General features: G+C 41.3%; 1 protein-coding gene across 1 annotated transcript in view; it reads right to left on the reverse strand.

Annotated features, from left to right (window-relative positions):
* cnksr3 (cnksr family member 3) overlaps nucleotides 1-18,700 on the reverse strand; it is a 35,320-nt gene extending 16,620 nt beyond the window's left edge. The window contains exons 1-2 of the mRNA XM_031288606.2: nucleotides 18,442-18,700; nucleotides 418-581 (exon numbers count right to left, since the gene is read on the reverse strand). Of these exons, the coding sequence (XP_031144466.1) occupies nucleotides 418-581; nucleotides 18,442-18,493 (216 nt within the window). The 5' untranslated portion in view covers nucleotides 18,494-18,700. The remainder of the gene's footprint in view (nucleotides 1-417; nucleotides 582-18,441) is intronic.
* Nucleotides 18,701-19,696: the final 996 nt, after the last annotated feature.

The raw sequence follows: 19,696 nt of genomic DNA on the forward strand, positions 1-19,696 counted from the left end.
CTGTCACTTGTTGCTATATGATTACCATTTACTGCCTCTTATAATCTCACACAGTTTCTAACTGCCAAATTTAGCCTTCTTGAGTGACACTGCTGTTCCCCAATGTCCTCGGGCTGCTTTGTGTGTTGCGGTGCCTCCCCACCCCGCTGAGCTGTGTGGGAAATGATCGGCCTTTCTGCATCGCTGGTTCCTTTAGCTGCCGAACCAGAAACTACAGGCTGGTTTTATTTTTTAGGGAAGGCACACTGAGAGCTACGGGGAGGGACATTGACCAAACAAAAGCCCCTGTTTTGTTACGAATCCTTCCTGAAGATACAGTCGTGTCCCGCGGTTATGCTTTTACCTGTTTATCCATGCTACTGTATCTGGAATACACATCACATTAGCCACACACACTCGCAGCGGAGGTCTACTGACCAGAGCGCAGAGCAAATCGACAGCCTCCAACACCAGTTCCTGGTGTCCAATCCTGGCCACGCCAAGCTCCTCCAGGTCTTGATGTGTGATCTTCAGTAGCTGCTCCCCACTGATCTTCTCCCGCTCAAAGTTGCTCACATACTGCTGCAGGCTGTCATCCAAACCTGGACACAAGATTAAAAAAAAGGCAAATGGAGGGACTCATTAGACATTTAAAGAACAGCTCAGTCTGCTCTGCTACCTTAGAAAGTTTCAGTTCAACTGTCATTTGCTAAATCTATCTGCCCCATTGTAAACCAAAATTAATTCTAATAGTGTGAGTGTGCATGTGTATGTACAGTGCAGATAAGGAACAGGTGGGAGTGCTATCTTTGCTAGTCAAACACACCAACAACAGAGGAACAGTTGAGACCTTTAGGTCTGTTGGTGGGTTAAACAATGGATGGCTATATTTGTGAGTGTATGTATGTGTGTGTGTGTGTGTGTGTGTGTGTGTGTGTGTGTGTGTGTGTGTGTTTCAAAAAAAACATACCAGTGTCAGGGGTGTTCCTGTGCTACTATTTGGAGCACCAATAACAAATGAGATAGTTACACTACCAACTGCTCGGGTCATTGAACATTCAAGGATGTAACTCACATAATTATACTGTTTACTGTAGTGAACTGCAAAAGGCTTTTCTGATACTGTAGAATAAGTTATATACAGTGTGTCTCTCGGTGGATCTTCAAGTTAGACAACAGCGTGTTGTTTCTGTCAGTGTGTGTTTAACTGTGGGTGTAGAAGTAAACACCATCTTTCTTTCCATCAAAGAGCGCACAGAGAAGGGCAGCTGCAGATACATGGCCCTGCGCCCTGCTTTTCTGAAAGACCTGTCAGCTGGAAGACACACTCGCTCCCTGTAATCGTAGCGCACACACACACACACACACACACACACACACACACACACACACACACACCTTCAGTGTGAGACAGGGTTGGCCGATCCATTTTCACTTTGACATTCAAGTAAAAAAAAAAAAAACTCTACTTTCTTAGGAGCATGTAATTTAACAGCAGATAACTGCATCCATATAAAATGTATGCCATGTAGTTATGAGTGAGGACCCACTGGGTGTGTTCTGTGGTCACTGAGCCATTTTTGCGCATGGCACCTCATTTCTTTATGCCTCTGTGACATTCAGTCATGTGTTGCAGAGAGTATGCAAAGAAGGTGATACTGTGTGTGTGTGTGTGTGTGTGTGTGTGTGTGTGTGTGTGTGTGTGTGTGTGTGTGTGTGTCTCAGAGCATCAGGGTATACATAAAGGGTAAACACTATACTGTACATCCAATCTACTTATTTTTTTATTTAACACCAAATAATGCAGCACAAATCCTATATTCTGCATTGATTAATATTCTGTTTTGATAAGCTGACAAAAGAAGCACATGAAAAAATACAAATGAAGGTTTAGACAAACTGTTATTAGGCTTTAAAGGCCCTTATTTTCTCATCATCATCATCATCATCATCATCATCATCATCAGCTTCTAACTATGAGTGATGAACACACTATTTTCTGCCAATGTTGGAACATTTTGATTATTTCATATTAGAGATTGATGCATTTTCGTTTCTTTTTTACATTTCTCTGTTCTCTTCTTACTGGTTTAAAGTAGGCGTGACCAAATAAAAAAAATCAAACTGAAATACTGCACATGCTGAACAGATTTCAGTAGAGTGCTAACAAGGCTAAACAAATAAAGAACACAAGCCATGTTACTTGCTTTACGGTTCCTCAACATTCCAGTATTGCAGTCTTTTGAGATACATTTTTTTTGTAGAAATTGACATCACAATAACACTACACATCTGAATATGCTGCACTGTGTAGCCCCTGGGCTCACACTACAGACTCCCCTTCAAGGCCATTAAAATTCCATTATGGCATCAAAGTTCATTCATGACAGCATTTTCAATCCTTGAGAAAATATCTGTGAGAGCTCAAGTCACCTCCACTGACTGAAAGGGAAATTCCATCATGGCTTGTTAACCATTAGCCTCTACACAAGTCAAGTCTAGTTAAGCTCATTGGATTTTTCTCATTCCTTGGTATGCTAAATCAGAAGCAAGACTTTGGAGAATTTTAAGCTTAACCCCTGACAGGCCAACAGCAAAAGAATCCACTTCACAATGTAATTTAAGTACTGGCCTGATCCCACAACAGCACAAACAAAAGCCAAACACAAACACTGTCCCTTAATGCCATCAAATAAAAAACAATGACTTGGATCCAGAGGGGGCAACGTTTCTCCTTCCTGCTGTGTTAAAAAGGCATTTCCTTTGAAAGGGTGCCACTCTCCTCACCAACAACAAGAAGAAATGGTAGAAGGGAAACTTGTGGTTCAGCTTACAATAAGACTTGCTGAGGCATTACACTGTGTGTGTGTGTGTGTTTTTTTTAGCTCGGTTGTCGTAAACCACACAATATCATCCAGACAGACGAGCTATGGGAAAACAGTCTGGAAAGATGGTGGGAGGAATGAATCTGCAACCGCTAATTGATGAATAAGGGGCCTATCCTCTCCTCTAGGCTGATTTTACTTTCATTCATTCACTGGCAAATGTTTTCTTCTCACATATCCTATCCCTTATCCTAGAAGTCTGACTTCAGAGAGTTAAGAAATTCCAGGTCACTCCAGGGTCCAAACTGATCTGCATTACCTTTGAATTGGAACAATTGTAAGTGCGTTTACGTGCATTAGAGAAAGAGAGCTACTACTTTAATGGTATCAGACAGTGATTGAGGATAGGGGTAAATGTGCGCTATAGAGAAAATGTATTACTCTCCCACTGAATTCAGAGGCCCTAAGAGGAAGGTAGGACAGCAATCGTTCCCTCTGGACTCAACCATTGACACCTTCTGAATAAACGAGGGGTGTCCCTACCGTGGGGCTTATAAAACATTTATTAGGCCTGGATTAATGGCAGCTGGTGTGTGTGTATGTGTGTGAGACTATCAATTTTCATTAAAGGTAGAGTAACTAGTAAAGGAGATATAGTGTCATGTAATTGTGAATTGAGCAAAGGGGGAGGCACAAGGGAGGACTGTGTGAATGCTTTTCAAAAGCCTGCGCAGGATGAAACGCTTAGGAGGAATTTTATGGCTTCTGTGAACCATGTGGCAAATGTCCTCAAACCAGAGCAAGTGGGTGTGACTGTGTAGCAGAGGCACAGACACACAGTACCAATGTCAAATGCAATCACATTGCCAAAAAGCTGGACAAATATTCATTGCCCCTCCAGTTCATACAATTAGAAATTGAATATCTGTTATGGATTTAATGGACTGCTAGTCTGACAAAAAAAAAAAAAGAGCAATTTGAAGACATCACCTTGGGATCTGGGAAATTACGATAGACTATTTGGACAATGTTCTGACATTTTATAGTCAATTTAGAATCAATTAATACAAATTATATCAAGAATGGTCTGACAGTAGCATTGTACAAACTGTACAAAATTGAACTATAATCAATCTGATTGAATTCCATTATAAAAGCTTTCACATGTCAAAGTCTGTGACCAACAAACAAACACAGAATAGGAGGTGACTGGCAAATGCCAGTATCTGTGTCTCAGTATGGCGCCTGCCATTCACTGTGGGGTCTTTCTTACCACCCACCATCTCCCATTCAGTAAACATTGATTATGTGGAGAACAGGTTATCAACGCAACAGTTTCAGTGTATAGATGGATACTCGTAGACACACACATTTCTGGACAGCTGGGAAAGCAAGAACCCCAGATTCTGCAGTCTGGATGCAACAAGTGCAACCAGATCTGTTGGAGGCCTTCGAGCTCTACAGCCTACTTAAAGGCTGTGTAAACACACATTTTGGCAATGTAAACAACAGGACCCTTCCGCTTGCAAATGGCTGAGCTATTCTTGTCATAATCTCTAACAGTTCCCATCTGTACAGAAGCAAGAAAAACAGCAGATTGTGTTTTATATGGCCAAGTATGTGAGAGCTCAGGACCCATTGAGTTTGTGTGATGAAAAAGTCATTAGAACAGGTTTGTACATGAAGTCTTATACAAGTTCATTGATCAATGATCAATTGTGATCAACAATGCTTTCAGTGCAGCTTTTGGTTGCCAACTTTTCGTTCTCAGGGGTTTGATTACACCAGAAAAGAGCCAACAGTCTTTCACCTCCTACAGAAAGAACGAAACTAGCTCCCTCCTCTTCACCTCCCCCATCTTTCAACCCCACCCTGTGCTCCCAGTGGGAGCTTCACCCTCCCTGTAAACACACACACACACACACACACACACACACACACACACACACACACACACACACACAAACACACAAACACACAAACACACAAACACAAATATCCCCACTGGGCTGGCGAGTGGGAAAGCTACTGGGTGTAGAATAGCAAAGCCACTGTAACTCTGCTGTCTTTATTTGTCAGCCCAGCCTCTGAACCTGCAGGGAACGGTCAGGAATTTGACTCATTGTTCTCTGCTGAGCAGCTCCATTGTGGGAATTCACAGCACCCTGGCACAATGGTCTCTGGACGGACCAGGCCGTGCTGTAATTAGAAAGAAAGAAAAAGCTCCTCTCGGCTACTGCTAAGCTATCCTCTAATGCATGACTTCACAGGAAAACAAAGCCTGTACACACACACACTGGGCTTCCAATGGGAACTGGGGATAGGAGTTACACAATGGTGCTCTACATCTCTCCACCAAGCATGTTGTGTCCTCATCTGAAAACAGTAACGTTACAGCTTTCTATCAGACTCTTCACTCCCAATCATCTTGTTTTATGGTTGCTTTGAATCGGTTGTTTTTCTAATAGTAGGGCAAAGTTATGCGTTATTGTGCCGTGTTTCAAAATACTGGCAGTTGTTTCCATGATATTCCTGCAGCAACTGAACCTGCATTGGAGATAGGTTTGGATACTGACAATAAATATCTCTGACAGCTTAACAGGCTATGACCCTGTGTGACCCATGTTTTAATCTTATCATTGCTTCCTCCAGCTAACAAAGAGTGTTTCACTTCATGTACCCTAATCTTAAAAACAGACAACTACAAAATGGCAGTGACATGTCCCGAGTGGGCTTCCTAAGTGAGAAAAAGCAGCTGAGGTTAGTCCCTGCACAAGCAGACAAAAGCAGCTCTGTCTCTTACAGGGTGATGGACGATGACTGATGAGAGAAAGGGGTCAGAGTTTGCGGGGCTGTCGTGGTTGAAGCACATCAGTAACTATGAGTGCCAGCCCCTGGGCTCAGTTAATCCCCAATTCTAGCAGCACACAACCCCAATCAAATTGCTGGTACCCAGTCAGATTTCCAAGTTTGAGGGGGTTTTGGACCACTTAGTTCATATTGGTGAGGTGAGAGGTGACGTCTGGAGGCAAAGCAGATCAGAGGTGCACAGGGGGGTCATTAAAGGGTACTTTGGCTGTCACGTGACCTGATACATGATGACTTCTGGTCATAAACAGATCAGGGGAGAGAGGGAAAACAAGGTAGAAACAGTAGAGGAAGAGATAAAGCAGACTGCTGCAGGCACAATATTGACTGTCTTTGCATACCTGCATCAACCAAAACAGTTGCTGCTTAAGCTAAGGGCGTGGAAAAAAAACTGGTTGTCTGGGTCGATGAGTTTGCAACCGGATACATTATTTGTTTTTCTCTTGTCTTCCTGCCCATATAGTTTCTCAACATCAAACATGTGGCCTGTCATCTTTTGCCACCGTTCACTAGGTCTGTTATGATACGTGTATTTGTTCGGTATGCCTCGGTCTGGTACACCCTGTGACCCAAACAATTACTGTCAAAATTAGAGGTCGACCGATAGTGGATTTTACCGATACCGATAGCTAGGTTGGGCCGTATTTGCCGATAACCGATTAATCGACCGATAGTATTTATAACTTATACAGTTGACAAAATACATACATTGTTTCAAAAAAAGTCGACGATTTTGCCAATAATCAAAATAATGTCATATTTATTGATATTACACCCACAGCAATGCTACACAAGCATGTGTGTTGTCTAAAACAGTTCTCCTACATATTTGGAGTCATCCAGTGCAAAAATAAACATAATGAGCATTATAATTCATATAAAAGACAAACAATCTCAAAACAGTGACGCCATTCTTCTCTGTAGAACGGTTTAGAACGGTAACAGACGATCTCTGACCTGGAGGGATCTATCTTTCCCACTTTATAATATATATATATATATATATATATATATATATATATATATATATATATATATATATATATATATATATATATATGTATGTATGTATGTATGTATGTATGTATGTATGTATGTATGTATGTATGTATGTATGTATGTATGTATATATATATATATATATATATATATATATATATATATATATATATATATATATATATATATACATACATACATACATACATACATACATACATACATACATACATACATACATACATACATACATACATACATATATATATATATATATATATATATGTTCTTGCTTGGATGCCCATATAAGGCGTAATGTGTGACGGACCTGCCTTCCCATTGGTTGAAAACATAAACAAAGGCATCATGGGAGATCTCCTTGTCGGTAGCACCTACTGTCTATGGGTAGCACAGAGTTAGCGGCAGAAATGACCGAAAACGTGATGAATTATGGACATCAAGTGGATAAATCTTGGATGTAACAGTTTGGATTTACAACAACCCCGAAAAAGGCACAAGTTCCAGGCTGTATAGAAAATCACCTGTAAAGGCTAGAAAGACACCAAAGACACCCCCGTGACGGCTAACTCGTTAGCTTTTAGCTGCAGCAATCAGTAAGTCTCTACGTTTAACTGTTATTAAATGATCTAAATATGAATCAGAGGTGCCGTTTGGGATCGTGGACGATCCTTTAGGGTTCCGATTCTGACATTTGGGTCGGACTTGCGTTTATTTTTGTCAGTGTTTTAACCGCTTGAGGTAAGTTAGCCTACTACTAATGTTTAGCGTCATCTCAGCCTCGAAAGCAAACAAATATACTGTTGTGCTGTTCTTTCTCTACTAATGCAGCATCTATTCAACAAATTAATATGTACTGTATACATACCTTTTTGCTGTCGATGCTTTAAACGAGCATCTGATGTCAGCCTTCTCCGCACAGCATGTGCTCTCCGTGCAGCGCGCAGTAACACGTGTCGAAAATAAACACCAGACATCAGTGATAGTTCTTATTTCGCCTCTAGAGGCCACTATTGTAATGCATGATGCCAGCAGACCCTTCTCAGCTCTCGCGTACTGTGTAATGAATGACAGCGCGCGCTTCTCAGCCGCTCCAGCAACGGACGCAACCATCGGTATGGATTTTTGCCGATAACGATAGTTCCACCAATCAACTATCGGTGCCGATTAATCGGCAAAACCGATGAATCGGTCGACCTCTAGTCAAAATAGTCTATTAATGTCTACTTTCTGTATGAAACGGAAATTCTAGAGTGCAGTTGTTTTTAACTGTATAGTTTTGACAGTGCACCAGTTGTTGACTATCAGCAGAAGGATGCTAGTCAGTGTTAGCCAGTTCAATGTAGCCAGCCGATCAGATCACCTATCTGCGATTTCAAGTAACCACGATTGGACGATTTGAAAATGTTAGCGATGGCCCAAGTCTTCTTCACGTTGTGCCTGCCCTGTATAATCGAGTGCAAGTTGCAGAGCCTTACGATAAAAGCATTACATTTACATTACTGACATTTGTGATATTTTGGTTTTGTATCGTCTTCATGTAATTATGATTTGCATACTTATAATTGGTGGTAAACACAGACATATATTTGATTTATTCATGGGTACATCAGGATTCAAGGACAGGTTGGTAAAGCTGCATGTAAACAGTTTCCTGAATATGACATGAGTCAGTGTCAGTGATACTGTGTGCAGGTCAGCAACCTGTAACCCAATGCTTACGTGTAGGACAGGGGCAGGGGTTGGAGCAATAACCTCTCAGGCCAACATAAACACATATCACTCTCCAGCCAGTCGGCCGCCTGGCCACGCTGCAGCTCGTTACCACTAGCATAAACACCCACTAAAGAAAGCACCACACCCACCCGCCACAATCTTTCGTCTTTCCTGGCCCCTCCAACGTTCATATTGTCGTGGTTTCGCTTGTTGACATCTATCCCGAGATAGTCACAGTCTTTGTGTCTTGAAAGTGCACAGTACAATAGAGACTGTCACTTTTGGAATCTGGGAATGGTCTTGCGTTTTCCAGTTTTAATCACAATAGGTGTTAAATTAGAAAGCAATAAGGACACTGACTCTGTGTGGCCTGAGAGTCGCAACTAATATGGGATGTGGCATTACAGATTGCGCTGTTTGTGTGTCTACAGAATTTCTAAAACACTCACTCTGCTACAACCTATACACCATTTCCCTAAGACAAAAACTATAATTAAAGACTGACGTTCTTTACAAAGAGACCGAGATGGAGGGAAGGAGGCCAAAAAGGGGGGGGGGGAAACAAAAGGCAGAGACAGAAAAAGACAAGGAAAGACAAAACAGAAAATGACCACTTTTGAGAGTAGACATCCCCCATCAAAGTGAACCCATAGGTTCAAAGTCATAGCCTGTGAGACACAAACATGTCACAGAAAAAAAACACAGGGAACTCAGTTTAGTTCTTTTATCCCCATCACATGTATGGATTATGATCAGGGTGGCCCTACACCCTGATTACAGAGCAATTTACCAGCACCATAATAGCTGCCTATGGAAAACCACAATTAAGATGAACAAGGTTGGGTGGAGGAAATGTGCCCCACTCGTTTAGTTTGCCATGGGAATAGTGTGCTAGCACTGCATGTGGGCATATTTTCTTGCAGAGCCAAACTTAACTTTGCATCTATTGTGCTATTATGTTGTATGATAATGCTTTTATTTGGCTTTTATGAAACAGAAAGATATGACAGACAGAAACAAGCCGTTAAGATAGCTTCATATCGCCCCTGTGGCTGAGTGTAGTACTTGCTTTATTCCTAATGTGGATCCCTATAAGCATCTTTGGATAAGAACCTGCTAATTGCCATAAATCTCCCAGAGGGTGAATCCCCCCCCTCAAATCTTGTTAAAAAGCCTGGCTGAAAGTAGAGAGAAAGTCCACTGCCAAGCCAAGCAGAGGATTTACTCGATTAAAACCGTCAGCGGGTCTATCTCTGACCCGGAGACAGTGGAGGTCCGTTCCTCAGCCTGGCCTGTCCCACACGCACATCTTTCTACCCAGGCTAAACCCAGCAGGAGCACTTCGCTGGTACAGCGCAAAGTGCTACTGGTGGTCACCCCCTCAGTCATAATGGTTGCCAACAAAAAGCCGAAGCATTGGCTGGACCTGTAAATAAAATTAAGGTTACTATAGTAACAGGGGAAGTGGTTGGGGGGGATGATGGGGCGAATGAAGGTTTGAGGAAGTTAGAAGAGGCTGAAGTGTGGAGGGAGAGAGAGAGAGAGAGAGAGAGAGAGAGAGAGAGAGAGAGAGAGAGAGAGAGAGAGAGAGAGAGAGAGAGAGAGAGAGAGAGAGAGAGCACAATCCAAGGATTTATAGCTGGCTTGTGTCCAGGTCAGGGGAGGAGGAGCGAGGTCAAAAAGATTGAGAGCATCATTAGTCCATCTACCCTCTGTGTCGAAGACCAATAAATAAAAACAACAAAAACACACATGCCTCACAAAAAGACACACTCCATTCAAAACACAAATCAACAAAGTCAGCTTTCCCACAAAATTTCCCAATGACTCATGTTGTCTTAATAAGACAAAAAGGAGCGAATATAACGAAGAATTATGCAATGTAAGACATCACTAGGCAGCCTACAGGCCGCGTGCATCTGATCCCGTTCTCCCTGCTGCGAGGGGGGCCGGTGAGTCATCTTCAGTGAAAGGTAGCGAAGAGCGTGTTACCCGCAGGCCAGGACAGGGCGCCTGTGACGCAGCACCCAGACCATACAGTCTTTGACTACTACTGACTCTCCGACTTTCATGGTTTAAGATGTGTCTCTACATGTATTTCATTTATAAGGACAATGCACATTAAATCAATCTTTCTGGAAATGTGCGAGTGTTAGCCAGCTGGCAAATTTTCAACTGTAGAGGTTTTGAGACCAGAGCATTTAGTCTTGATGCTTCCTAAACAAATGATGGATTATATCACACACACGTTTGTTTCACTATCTTTGTGGGGACCCGTCACTGACATAATGCATTCCCTAGCCCCTTACCCTAACCTTAACCATCACAACTAAATGCCTAACCTTAACCTTTACCCTGCGTTTTAACCCAAACCTAACCCCTGCCAGTGCCTTGGGGACCATCTCACTGTTTTAATTTTTAACCATTTTAATTTTTACCAGCTTTTATTTTATCCCCGTTTTAACCCAAACCTAATTCTAACCCTAAAACCAAGTCTTAACCCTCAAACAGCTGGACCCCACAAGGCTGTGCAGACCCCACAAGTATACTGTATTCCCTGGTTTTTGGAATACACACACACACACACACACACACACACACACACACGGGCTGAACGATTTTTGAAAATAATCTAATTGCGATTTTTTTTCCCAAATATTGCAATTCGATTTTTTTTTTAAGCTTTGTCTTCTGTATTATTCAACAAAGACAAACAATAAATCATTTTATAGTATGAACAACACACAATTACACACTAGACAGTTAAAAAAGTAAAAATATAGTATATACACACACACACACACACACACACACACACACACACACACACACACACACACCAGTGTAATTTTTTACAGTACACAGAGAGGAGCTGCCTCCAGCCCCTCCCCCTCGTGAAGTTGCGTGCTGCCGTGTGCTCTTGCTCAGAGAGGCTATCGTTACGTTAGCTAGTTGCTGGTGTTCTTGCCGTGGGATTAACTGTACTAATAAAACCATTGAAACACCGCGGCCACGCTGCTGTGAAAGCTCCCCGAACGTCATTTATCAGAGTCTGGTTGTTACCCCTCTCAGTGGCAGCTCCTCCACTCCATATCTTTATAATGGAGCTAACCGCTAACAGCTAATCAGAGCTAGTTGGCAACCGAGCCTTCAGTTCTGCGTTCCTGTATCCATTAACTGCACGTATGGACTCGAACCAGAATAAAACCCTTCATTTTATTAAAATGGCTGTAAAAGTTTTAAACTACAACTCAGAGTTGTTTGAATGACAGAAATCAGCTCAAGGTACAGTGTAGCGTTAGCGTGCTAGTTGATGCTTTCTCTGCGGAGTGCAGACTGATTTGCTCTCGCGAGTCATGTGACCAAATCGCAGCCTTTGCGATTAGGAAATCGCGTTTTAACATATCGCGATATTATCGCAAATGCAATATTAATCGTTCAGCCCTAACACACACACACACACACACACACACAGCCAGCACCTGTTGTGGAGCTCCCTCACAGCCATGACATGTTAAGAAAGGGACAGTCATGTTTCTATAAATGATAAATGTATTGTTGACTGGAAAGGGTGCCACATACAAACAGATGAAATGCAGGTGAGAGGGTTTTCCCAGGTGTCTGCACCAATTGACAACAGACCAACAGACTCTCCTGTCATTGTTTCTTCAGGTCGAGAAATTCCTCAAAGAGGAGCCACCACACCCTGCTTAAACAAATTCAAACCCCACATGTTGCTCTTATATCGTTTGTACAACTTATTGAATTGAAATCAAGGGAAGGAAATTGTTTTGTTTGAAACTTTCTAACTTTCAGCATTGAGTCAAGATTAGCTGAGATATGACGTGACCTTTGTCAAATTCAAGCCTTCGTCAGAAACTTAGAGGTTTTTAAGTTCAGTAGGTTGAGAGATTTCATAACAAATTCCAATTTGACAAAGCATGTCAGGGTGGATCTATCCTGTATCCTGATAAGTTAGCTTCCTGTTAGACGTGTTGCCTGTTGGAAGAGCATACAAGAATAAACATCTGTGATGGGGAAGTCCAGAGAAAGATAGAGAAAAAGTATAAGAGATCCTTTGAATGACAGTATGAATGACTTCACTGCTTTTGTTTTGTGAAAATGTCTGTCGGCTCCCTTGGGGACTTTAAAGCAAAACAAAATGAAAACAGAAGCTTGGCACAATTGTGTCCTTATCAGCTGTTTGACCTTTCCATAATAGAGTAATATACACCTTAGTGTGCTGTAGACCTGCATGAAAAACAAAAATAACCACGAAGAAAGTACGGGGCTTCCCTTTAATGATCCAGGTGTTTTTTTAGTTTCCTGGTTAAAAGTTAAAACAAACACTTTCATCCATCCAGGGTGCCATGGAGCCATGCTGACAGTGGGCCTCAAGGCTCATCAATGCACCATCAATGCTGTGAAAACACAGACTAACCCATTACAGCTGCCTTATCTATCAGCACTCTATAATGTAACAAGTAAACAAGAGAGTTGACAGACTCAGAGACACGTCACAGCATGCGACAACACGAACAAAAGCATGGAGACCTACAAACAATGATAGCCTCCATGCAATAATTAATAATTAGTATTGCATGGAGGCTATGATGTTACATACCAACACAACGCTATTGTGCAAATACAAACATTGGAATGCAAAATGAAAGACAGTAGATTGTCTTAAAGTTTAACCATAAGATTGTATTTCCTACAGGGATGGCAAATTTAAACTGTGTGAATAGCTGGACAGGAATTCATTCAGTCTCTGTGGAGGACTGGGAAAATATGGACTAGTCTGAACATGTTCTGAACAAGCTCTGATCTGGCATCCGCCCAAGTGCCCAGCTAACCCCAAAAGTGGGTAACAGTTCATAAAACTACAGATCACTTCATAATCATAATGACATTACACTCCATTACTGAGTAAGCTGGTGGCAGGATGAAAGAGCTTTGTGTGTATTTACCATCAACTCGACTAAGTTCAGCATTTTAAATCCGTTAAGAGCAACTGGTGGCCCCAAATGCAACAAAGGACATGTGTGACCTGTTTTGACAACTCATTCGCAGAGCTGCTGGTTTGGTTTGGTAGGGGAAAAAACAGCAGTTGACTGCATTCCTCTCATGTTCTGTGGTTATTTGAGCATAAATGCATTAGCAGTGCTTTGACAGCAATACCAACACAGCCATTTACGTCCTTTTTCCTTCTCTGCACGAGTTTGAATCATCATACAATCACAGATTTTTTTAATATATCAAAAAAAAAAACTGAAATCCCCTTACTGTGAGAGTGAGCCTTGAGGCAATGACACGCAATACACCAGTGAGTGTGGGCAGGCGCACATATTCCTGCACGAGAGGTCAGTCAGCGTGTGACCCGTATTTGCACTTGCACCCGCTGTGTCACCTCAGGTTGGAGCTTTTATTCCCATGCCTTAAGCATGGCACTTCACCGGCCAATGCTCTTAGGGAAGAGCAGGGCCAAATAGCTTGCAGGTCCTGCTAAGCTGAGATCATCTGGGAGATTTGCAATGCACATTTTAGATTTGAATGAAAAGCAAACTCGTCGAGCCCTTGGCAGGCATACGGGGTGACACTTGGTCTTCCTCGCCTGGCACTGAGAGAACCGTTGGCTATACATGCAAATACAAACTGATGTTGGTTTCCTGATAACAAAGCATCACCCCTGTTAAGTGCTGTACACAATGCTGCATTGTCTTTAAATTGATGAAAACACAGACTCTTGTTTTGTCTTTGTCTCCTCATCGCTAGATTAGAACAATGACATTAACTATCGATGATTTCTCTAGAAGTCCCCATATGTTAAAGCTCCTGAGGCTCTAAGGCTGGGACACCAGGCCATGTGAGAAACAGGCCGCGGCAGGGTCGACAGGAACGAAACCACAGCAATCCCTTTCAGTCAGCTCTCCCCAGGGGGCATCCTCTTACAGCACTTCCCCTGAACTCTAAAGGCCGATTTCTATGGAAAGGTAACATCTGCCCATCAATGGAACACAATGGGTCGATTTTAAAAGCTAAATGGCTGGATAACTGGAAACTGATAAATGACAAAGACAGGAATTCTAACTAAGGGATGTCAAGATGTCAGATTGACTTTCAATTAAATAAATGATTTCAATTTGTCACTTCCTTGTATATGTGAGGCCACTAGAAGGAGCATGCAGATTTCTGCTGTTCTTAAAGCAAACGTTTAGATTATTTTTAAGACCTGCATACACACCGCCTACAGAATAAGGGTTGCTAAAACGAATTAATGATGCCTGTGGAGGCTATCCAAACATAGAACTCCACTTGTCTGATAGCACCGGTACTAAAACAGAGGCAGTGGATGCCTTAATAAGGGTGAGGTGTCTGCACAACGTCTGTTCACACTCCAGTTTAGGAAGTCTCTCTTTTAGCCAGATAAGGATCATGGACCATTATTGCCCACACCTCACTATCATCTCTATTGATAAGGCTGCTGAAGGTACCCATCAGTGGAATCGTTTAGCATATGCGGACTCGGACACAATGCTGTTATTTTTCCAAGCACCCACTTGGTCAAAGACAAAAGCGCATTCACCACATGTTTGCCACCTCTCTGACAAGCTAATTGCCTCCTTGGCACTTTGGTGTTATTTGAGAGGCAGGACACAGCCACCCACACTCTTGCTACTACTCTTATGTTTCCATCCACATGACATCAATCGCGCTGCGTGACGTGGTGAGCAACACGTGTTCAACCTTTATCTGACCATTCACATCAGACTTCTGGTTATGTGTAACGTTCACACACAAGACACGACACATCTGGAACTGTAGCTCCATACATGTCACTGATAAGCTAATAGAGCCAGACCTTGTATAGATGTGTGCCAAACAGGGCTGTTGGGTCTGAAGATGAGATGTGGGCCACTAGATCAGCAAGATTTCTTGCTCAAAATAAACCCACCACTAAAATCCCCATGACTAAGCTATGTCCAGATACAGGGCTTTGAAATTTGATTAGCCAGTATTTAAGTATAGAAAATGCTGGAGGATATCCAGCATATACTGAACTGTAGAGTCTGGACTGTAGAGTTCTAGAACTGGATCAAAGCCACTCAGTCAGACAGTAGTTGTGCAGGTTTGCATGTTTGGGATGCCTTGTTCAAACTTGGCAGTCTTACCCCAGTAACTACAAGGTGGACAAGTGCGGAGAAATAAAATGTAAGTGTGTTTGGTAAATTAGAAACTATTCAGTCGAGTTGAGGCTAAATATGTCCACGACAGTGCCAGCCGTTTACAGCTAAAGCATTGCCCATGTGGATTCAGTCCTATATTTAGAGAATGACTCGCAGCATATGACTTAAACTTTTGACTTTGTGAACATGGGTATGTGGGTCACTGTATTAATGTCACTGGATATAGTTATTCAATCTAACCATAACTAAATTTTTTTAAAGTGTCATACACAATCCCAAAATGTAATTAATTCGTGAATTAAAAAAACGTAGTCCTGTGACATCTATGCTGTCATTAGAAGAGTGCATGTTTCCCCCAAGGCAAGCAGTCCCACACATGACATATGGAATACCTATCACACGACACCACAGGTCCAGCTGGAAGATCAGAGCTTGTGGTAAAAGAAATGTGCTTCAGGGCAACTCCAGTTCCCAGACAAAAAAACAAGTGTTTAAAATTAAAGAACCAAACGTCCTTTCACTGGCAGTAAACATCCACCAACCACCGCTTGATCTCCTTGAACAATGCAAGTAATTAACAACAGCCTCAATACACACAAAGTCCCAGTCCTACTGAGGAAAACAACCTGAGGCAAATGAGAGCAAAGGTTGTCCTACAGTACTTTCTGGGAGTTTAATTTTTTTTTGTCTTATACAGGTGCAACAACTCTTAAAACACCCGTGTTTGCGATTGGTGTGAACAGGTCAACGTGAGGCCATGACCCTGCTCTCGACATGGGTTTTACTTTGGTGTGATGCTGCTTATCTTTGGTATGAAATGGATTACACAAGTAGTTTTCATCAACATCAGTGGTTACATGCTATGTTGTGGCTGTGTACTGTACAGCGGTCACTGACGAGTCGACAACACAAGGTCTTTTCTCTTCAATGAACGCTGTTGGCGACTTCTGGCCTTGGACACCAAGATGTTAAAACACGATTGTGGAGCACAAGCTGATACAAAAGTTAATTAGTCTTAAAAACATGAATTAAGACTTGACAGACCCGGCAGCTCAAAGTCAGACCAATCAGTGAACTGTGAGGTGGTTTCAATAATGACAAGCGGTGCTGTATTTTGATTATTATTTTTTGCGGCTCTGACTGCTTAAAGGCAGATCCAATTTCTTTCAAAGTAATTGTAGTCTACACCCACCGACAATGCCTCCAGCCAAAGCAAAGGGCTATTTAGCCTTGCTGGACCACAATGAAGAAAGTTACATTTTGGAGTGTACAGACAACACCGCAGGGACCACTTTTGATGAAGTTAAATTCATTACAACCCTGTTTAACAATGAGAGAATGACCTGATACTTACCCATCACTTGGTATGATCAAATATAAGTTGACCCTGTGTTTAACACCCCATGTTCATGCAGTGGGCTTGTATCTGAATGGGATATACAGTATGAAATATTACCATAAATGGTCTGCTGTCATTTCAGTAAGCTCACTTCTACCATGTTTGTAAGGATCTGAAAATACACCGGTTAAGACCTACAGAGACAACTGCTGAGTCAGATTGGCAGGAGCCTGACAGCAATGGGGCCTGTGTAGACAACTAATCCCCCATCCATGCGTGCCCTGGCCGAGGCTCTTTTCACTGGACACACTGACACTAACCCCTCCACAATCCCCTTTAGCTACCAACTATAGATGATCACTGGCAGGCATGCCTCAATCAGCAGATACTGCCCTACAACACCGTCATAGTTCCAAATCATGACAAAAGAGCTTACCCTGAGATACAAATTATGAGAATAAAGCAAAGGCAAACATCTTTGTTCCACCACCAGCCATATTAACAGCCCATTACACCTTTTAATATATAATACACACTTTTTGTGTTTGGGATGATAGATTTCCATCCATACTTCACATACCATTTGGTGTCCCTCACTAGACATACCTATGCTGTGACTGAACTCAGATTCAAAGCGTACTGTCTGATGTCATACGCATAGCAAGCACTCCTCTTAGCTCTTTAAACAGGTATGGCTTATGTGGAGTGTCAGATCCTAAAAAGCACAAAAACAGCTCTGGTTGCAAAGTGATTAATGGAGTTACATTAATTTGGACTTTCTCAAAGAGAGCAAGCGACACCAGGGCACTGATTTCAAAACTGAGGTCAACATTAAAACGAGTAACATTACTGGGTACACATAGCCTAAGTATTACTTAAACAATGAGAACAATGAATGAGTGTATCTAGACTGTGACTGTGTTCACGTCATCGTAACTAGTTCAATAGACAACAAAACTGGTTTTAGATGTGAGACCCTGAAGCAAAACACTGCCAGATTAGAGTCTGTGGTCTAAAATGTTACTGACATCGGGATTTGTGACATAGAGACGTTTGGAAACCAGTGCAATTAGTGACTTAATCAAACACTTCTTTATCTCCAATAGTGTTTAAGTCAATTAAGGTGAATGCTTCTCACTAAGAGCAAAAGGGGAACACACAACTCGATTCAAACGTTCCAATGAACAGCAATTTATCAGACGTATTAATATTGGACAGACTATAGGGCTAGCATAAGTGAAATAGCTCATTTTGCTAACATCACATGCAACACATGCAACGTTAAGTGAGAGTAAAAGAAAATGCAGTCCCATTGTTAAGCGCTTCGGTGGAGGTATGTTGTCACCGTCAAACAGGAGCAGTTTCAACGAAACTAGCTCAAGATAACCGAGGAGCGACCGAGAGTTAAGAGGCAAAGAACAATTTGAAGAGCACTTAGTTATGGCGTTAATTGGGTATTGTTTCTGTCAAGAAAATGCAAATTAACGTTACACAAGTGTTCCAGACTTACCTCTCATCCAGTCGACAACTTGCTTTGGCGTCCACTTCGTTATAGGCTCCATGTCTTCTTTAACACAGTTACAGAGACAAAAATGTGCCCAAGTTTGGCGACGAGGTTCTACAATTAAAAAAAAAAACCTGTCACATTCTTCGCAACAGGTCGGTGCTGTTCGTCCGTGTGTGTACAGCCACTAAACAACTCTGTTCAAGCGTGAGTGGAGGCTGGATGAAATCCCCCACAGCTCCTCACCGCCCGGTCTGGGATCAATGCTGCATTCAAGTGCTACCGGGAATACTGGGAAAAGTTACAATTTGGTTGCAAAATAACGACCAAGCAAGCCCTAAAAAAGGTTGCGTTTCTCAGCCACATATAAACTGGAACAATATTATCGATTATGTTGTTTTCATTGTATTATGTTTTATATATATATATATATATATATATATATATATATATATATATATATATATATATATATATATATATATATATATATATAAAAAAATATATATAATATATATATATGTATTGCGTTTCTCAGCCACATATAAACTGGAACAATATTATCGATTATGTTGTTTTCATTGTATTATGTTTTATATATATATATATATATATATATATATATATATATATATATATATACCATATCAATACATTATATATTTATATATATATATATATATATATATATATATATATATATATATATATATATATATATATATATATATATATATATAATGTATTGATATGGTTTTTTTTTGGTTTTTTTTACAATTGTGCTTTTTTCGTCAAAGTAAGTCTTTTTCGATCGATTTACCAATGTTATATCTATTTCGGAACAAAACCACTTCACCACAGTCTAGTACCAACGTTATTATACGTCCATGAGTATTATCACTTCGTTCGGGACATGGAGAACGGAGTTTACGGAGATCACCTGAATGTAGTGTATGATGTCGGAAGTTTCTCATCGCCCTCATTTGAAACTGGAGGCGTGTAGGTGCACATATTAAACTGTGTATCAACACATGATGTATTAAGAGAACAGACAGCGGTTTATAATTTCTTGCTCCTGAAAAAAAAAAAAATTATACCGTGATTCTGTCAACACCATTTAAATGGCGGAGGTCGGATCATAGGTAGCCTAGTGCATACTTTTGTTCAATGTGCATTACAAATTATTTGTATATATTCTTTATTAATGAAAAAACACTAAAAACGCATAACTGACACGACATAAGTCATTAGTGTGCTATTA

This window comes from Sander lucioperca, chromosome 18, assembly GCF_008315115.2.
Source record: "Sander lucioperca isolate FBNREF2018 chromosome 18, SLUC_FBN_1.2, whole genome shotgun sequence".
Taxonomy (NCBI): domain Eukaryota; kingdom Metazoa; phylum Chordata; class Actinopteri; order Perciformes; family Percidae; genus Sander; species Sander lucioperca.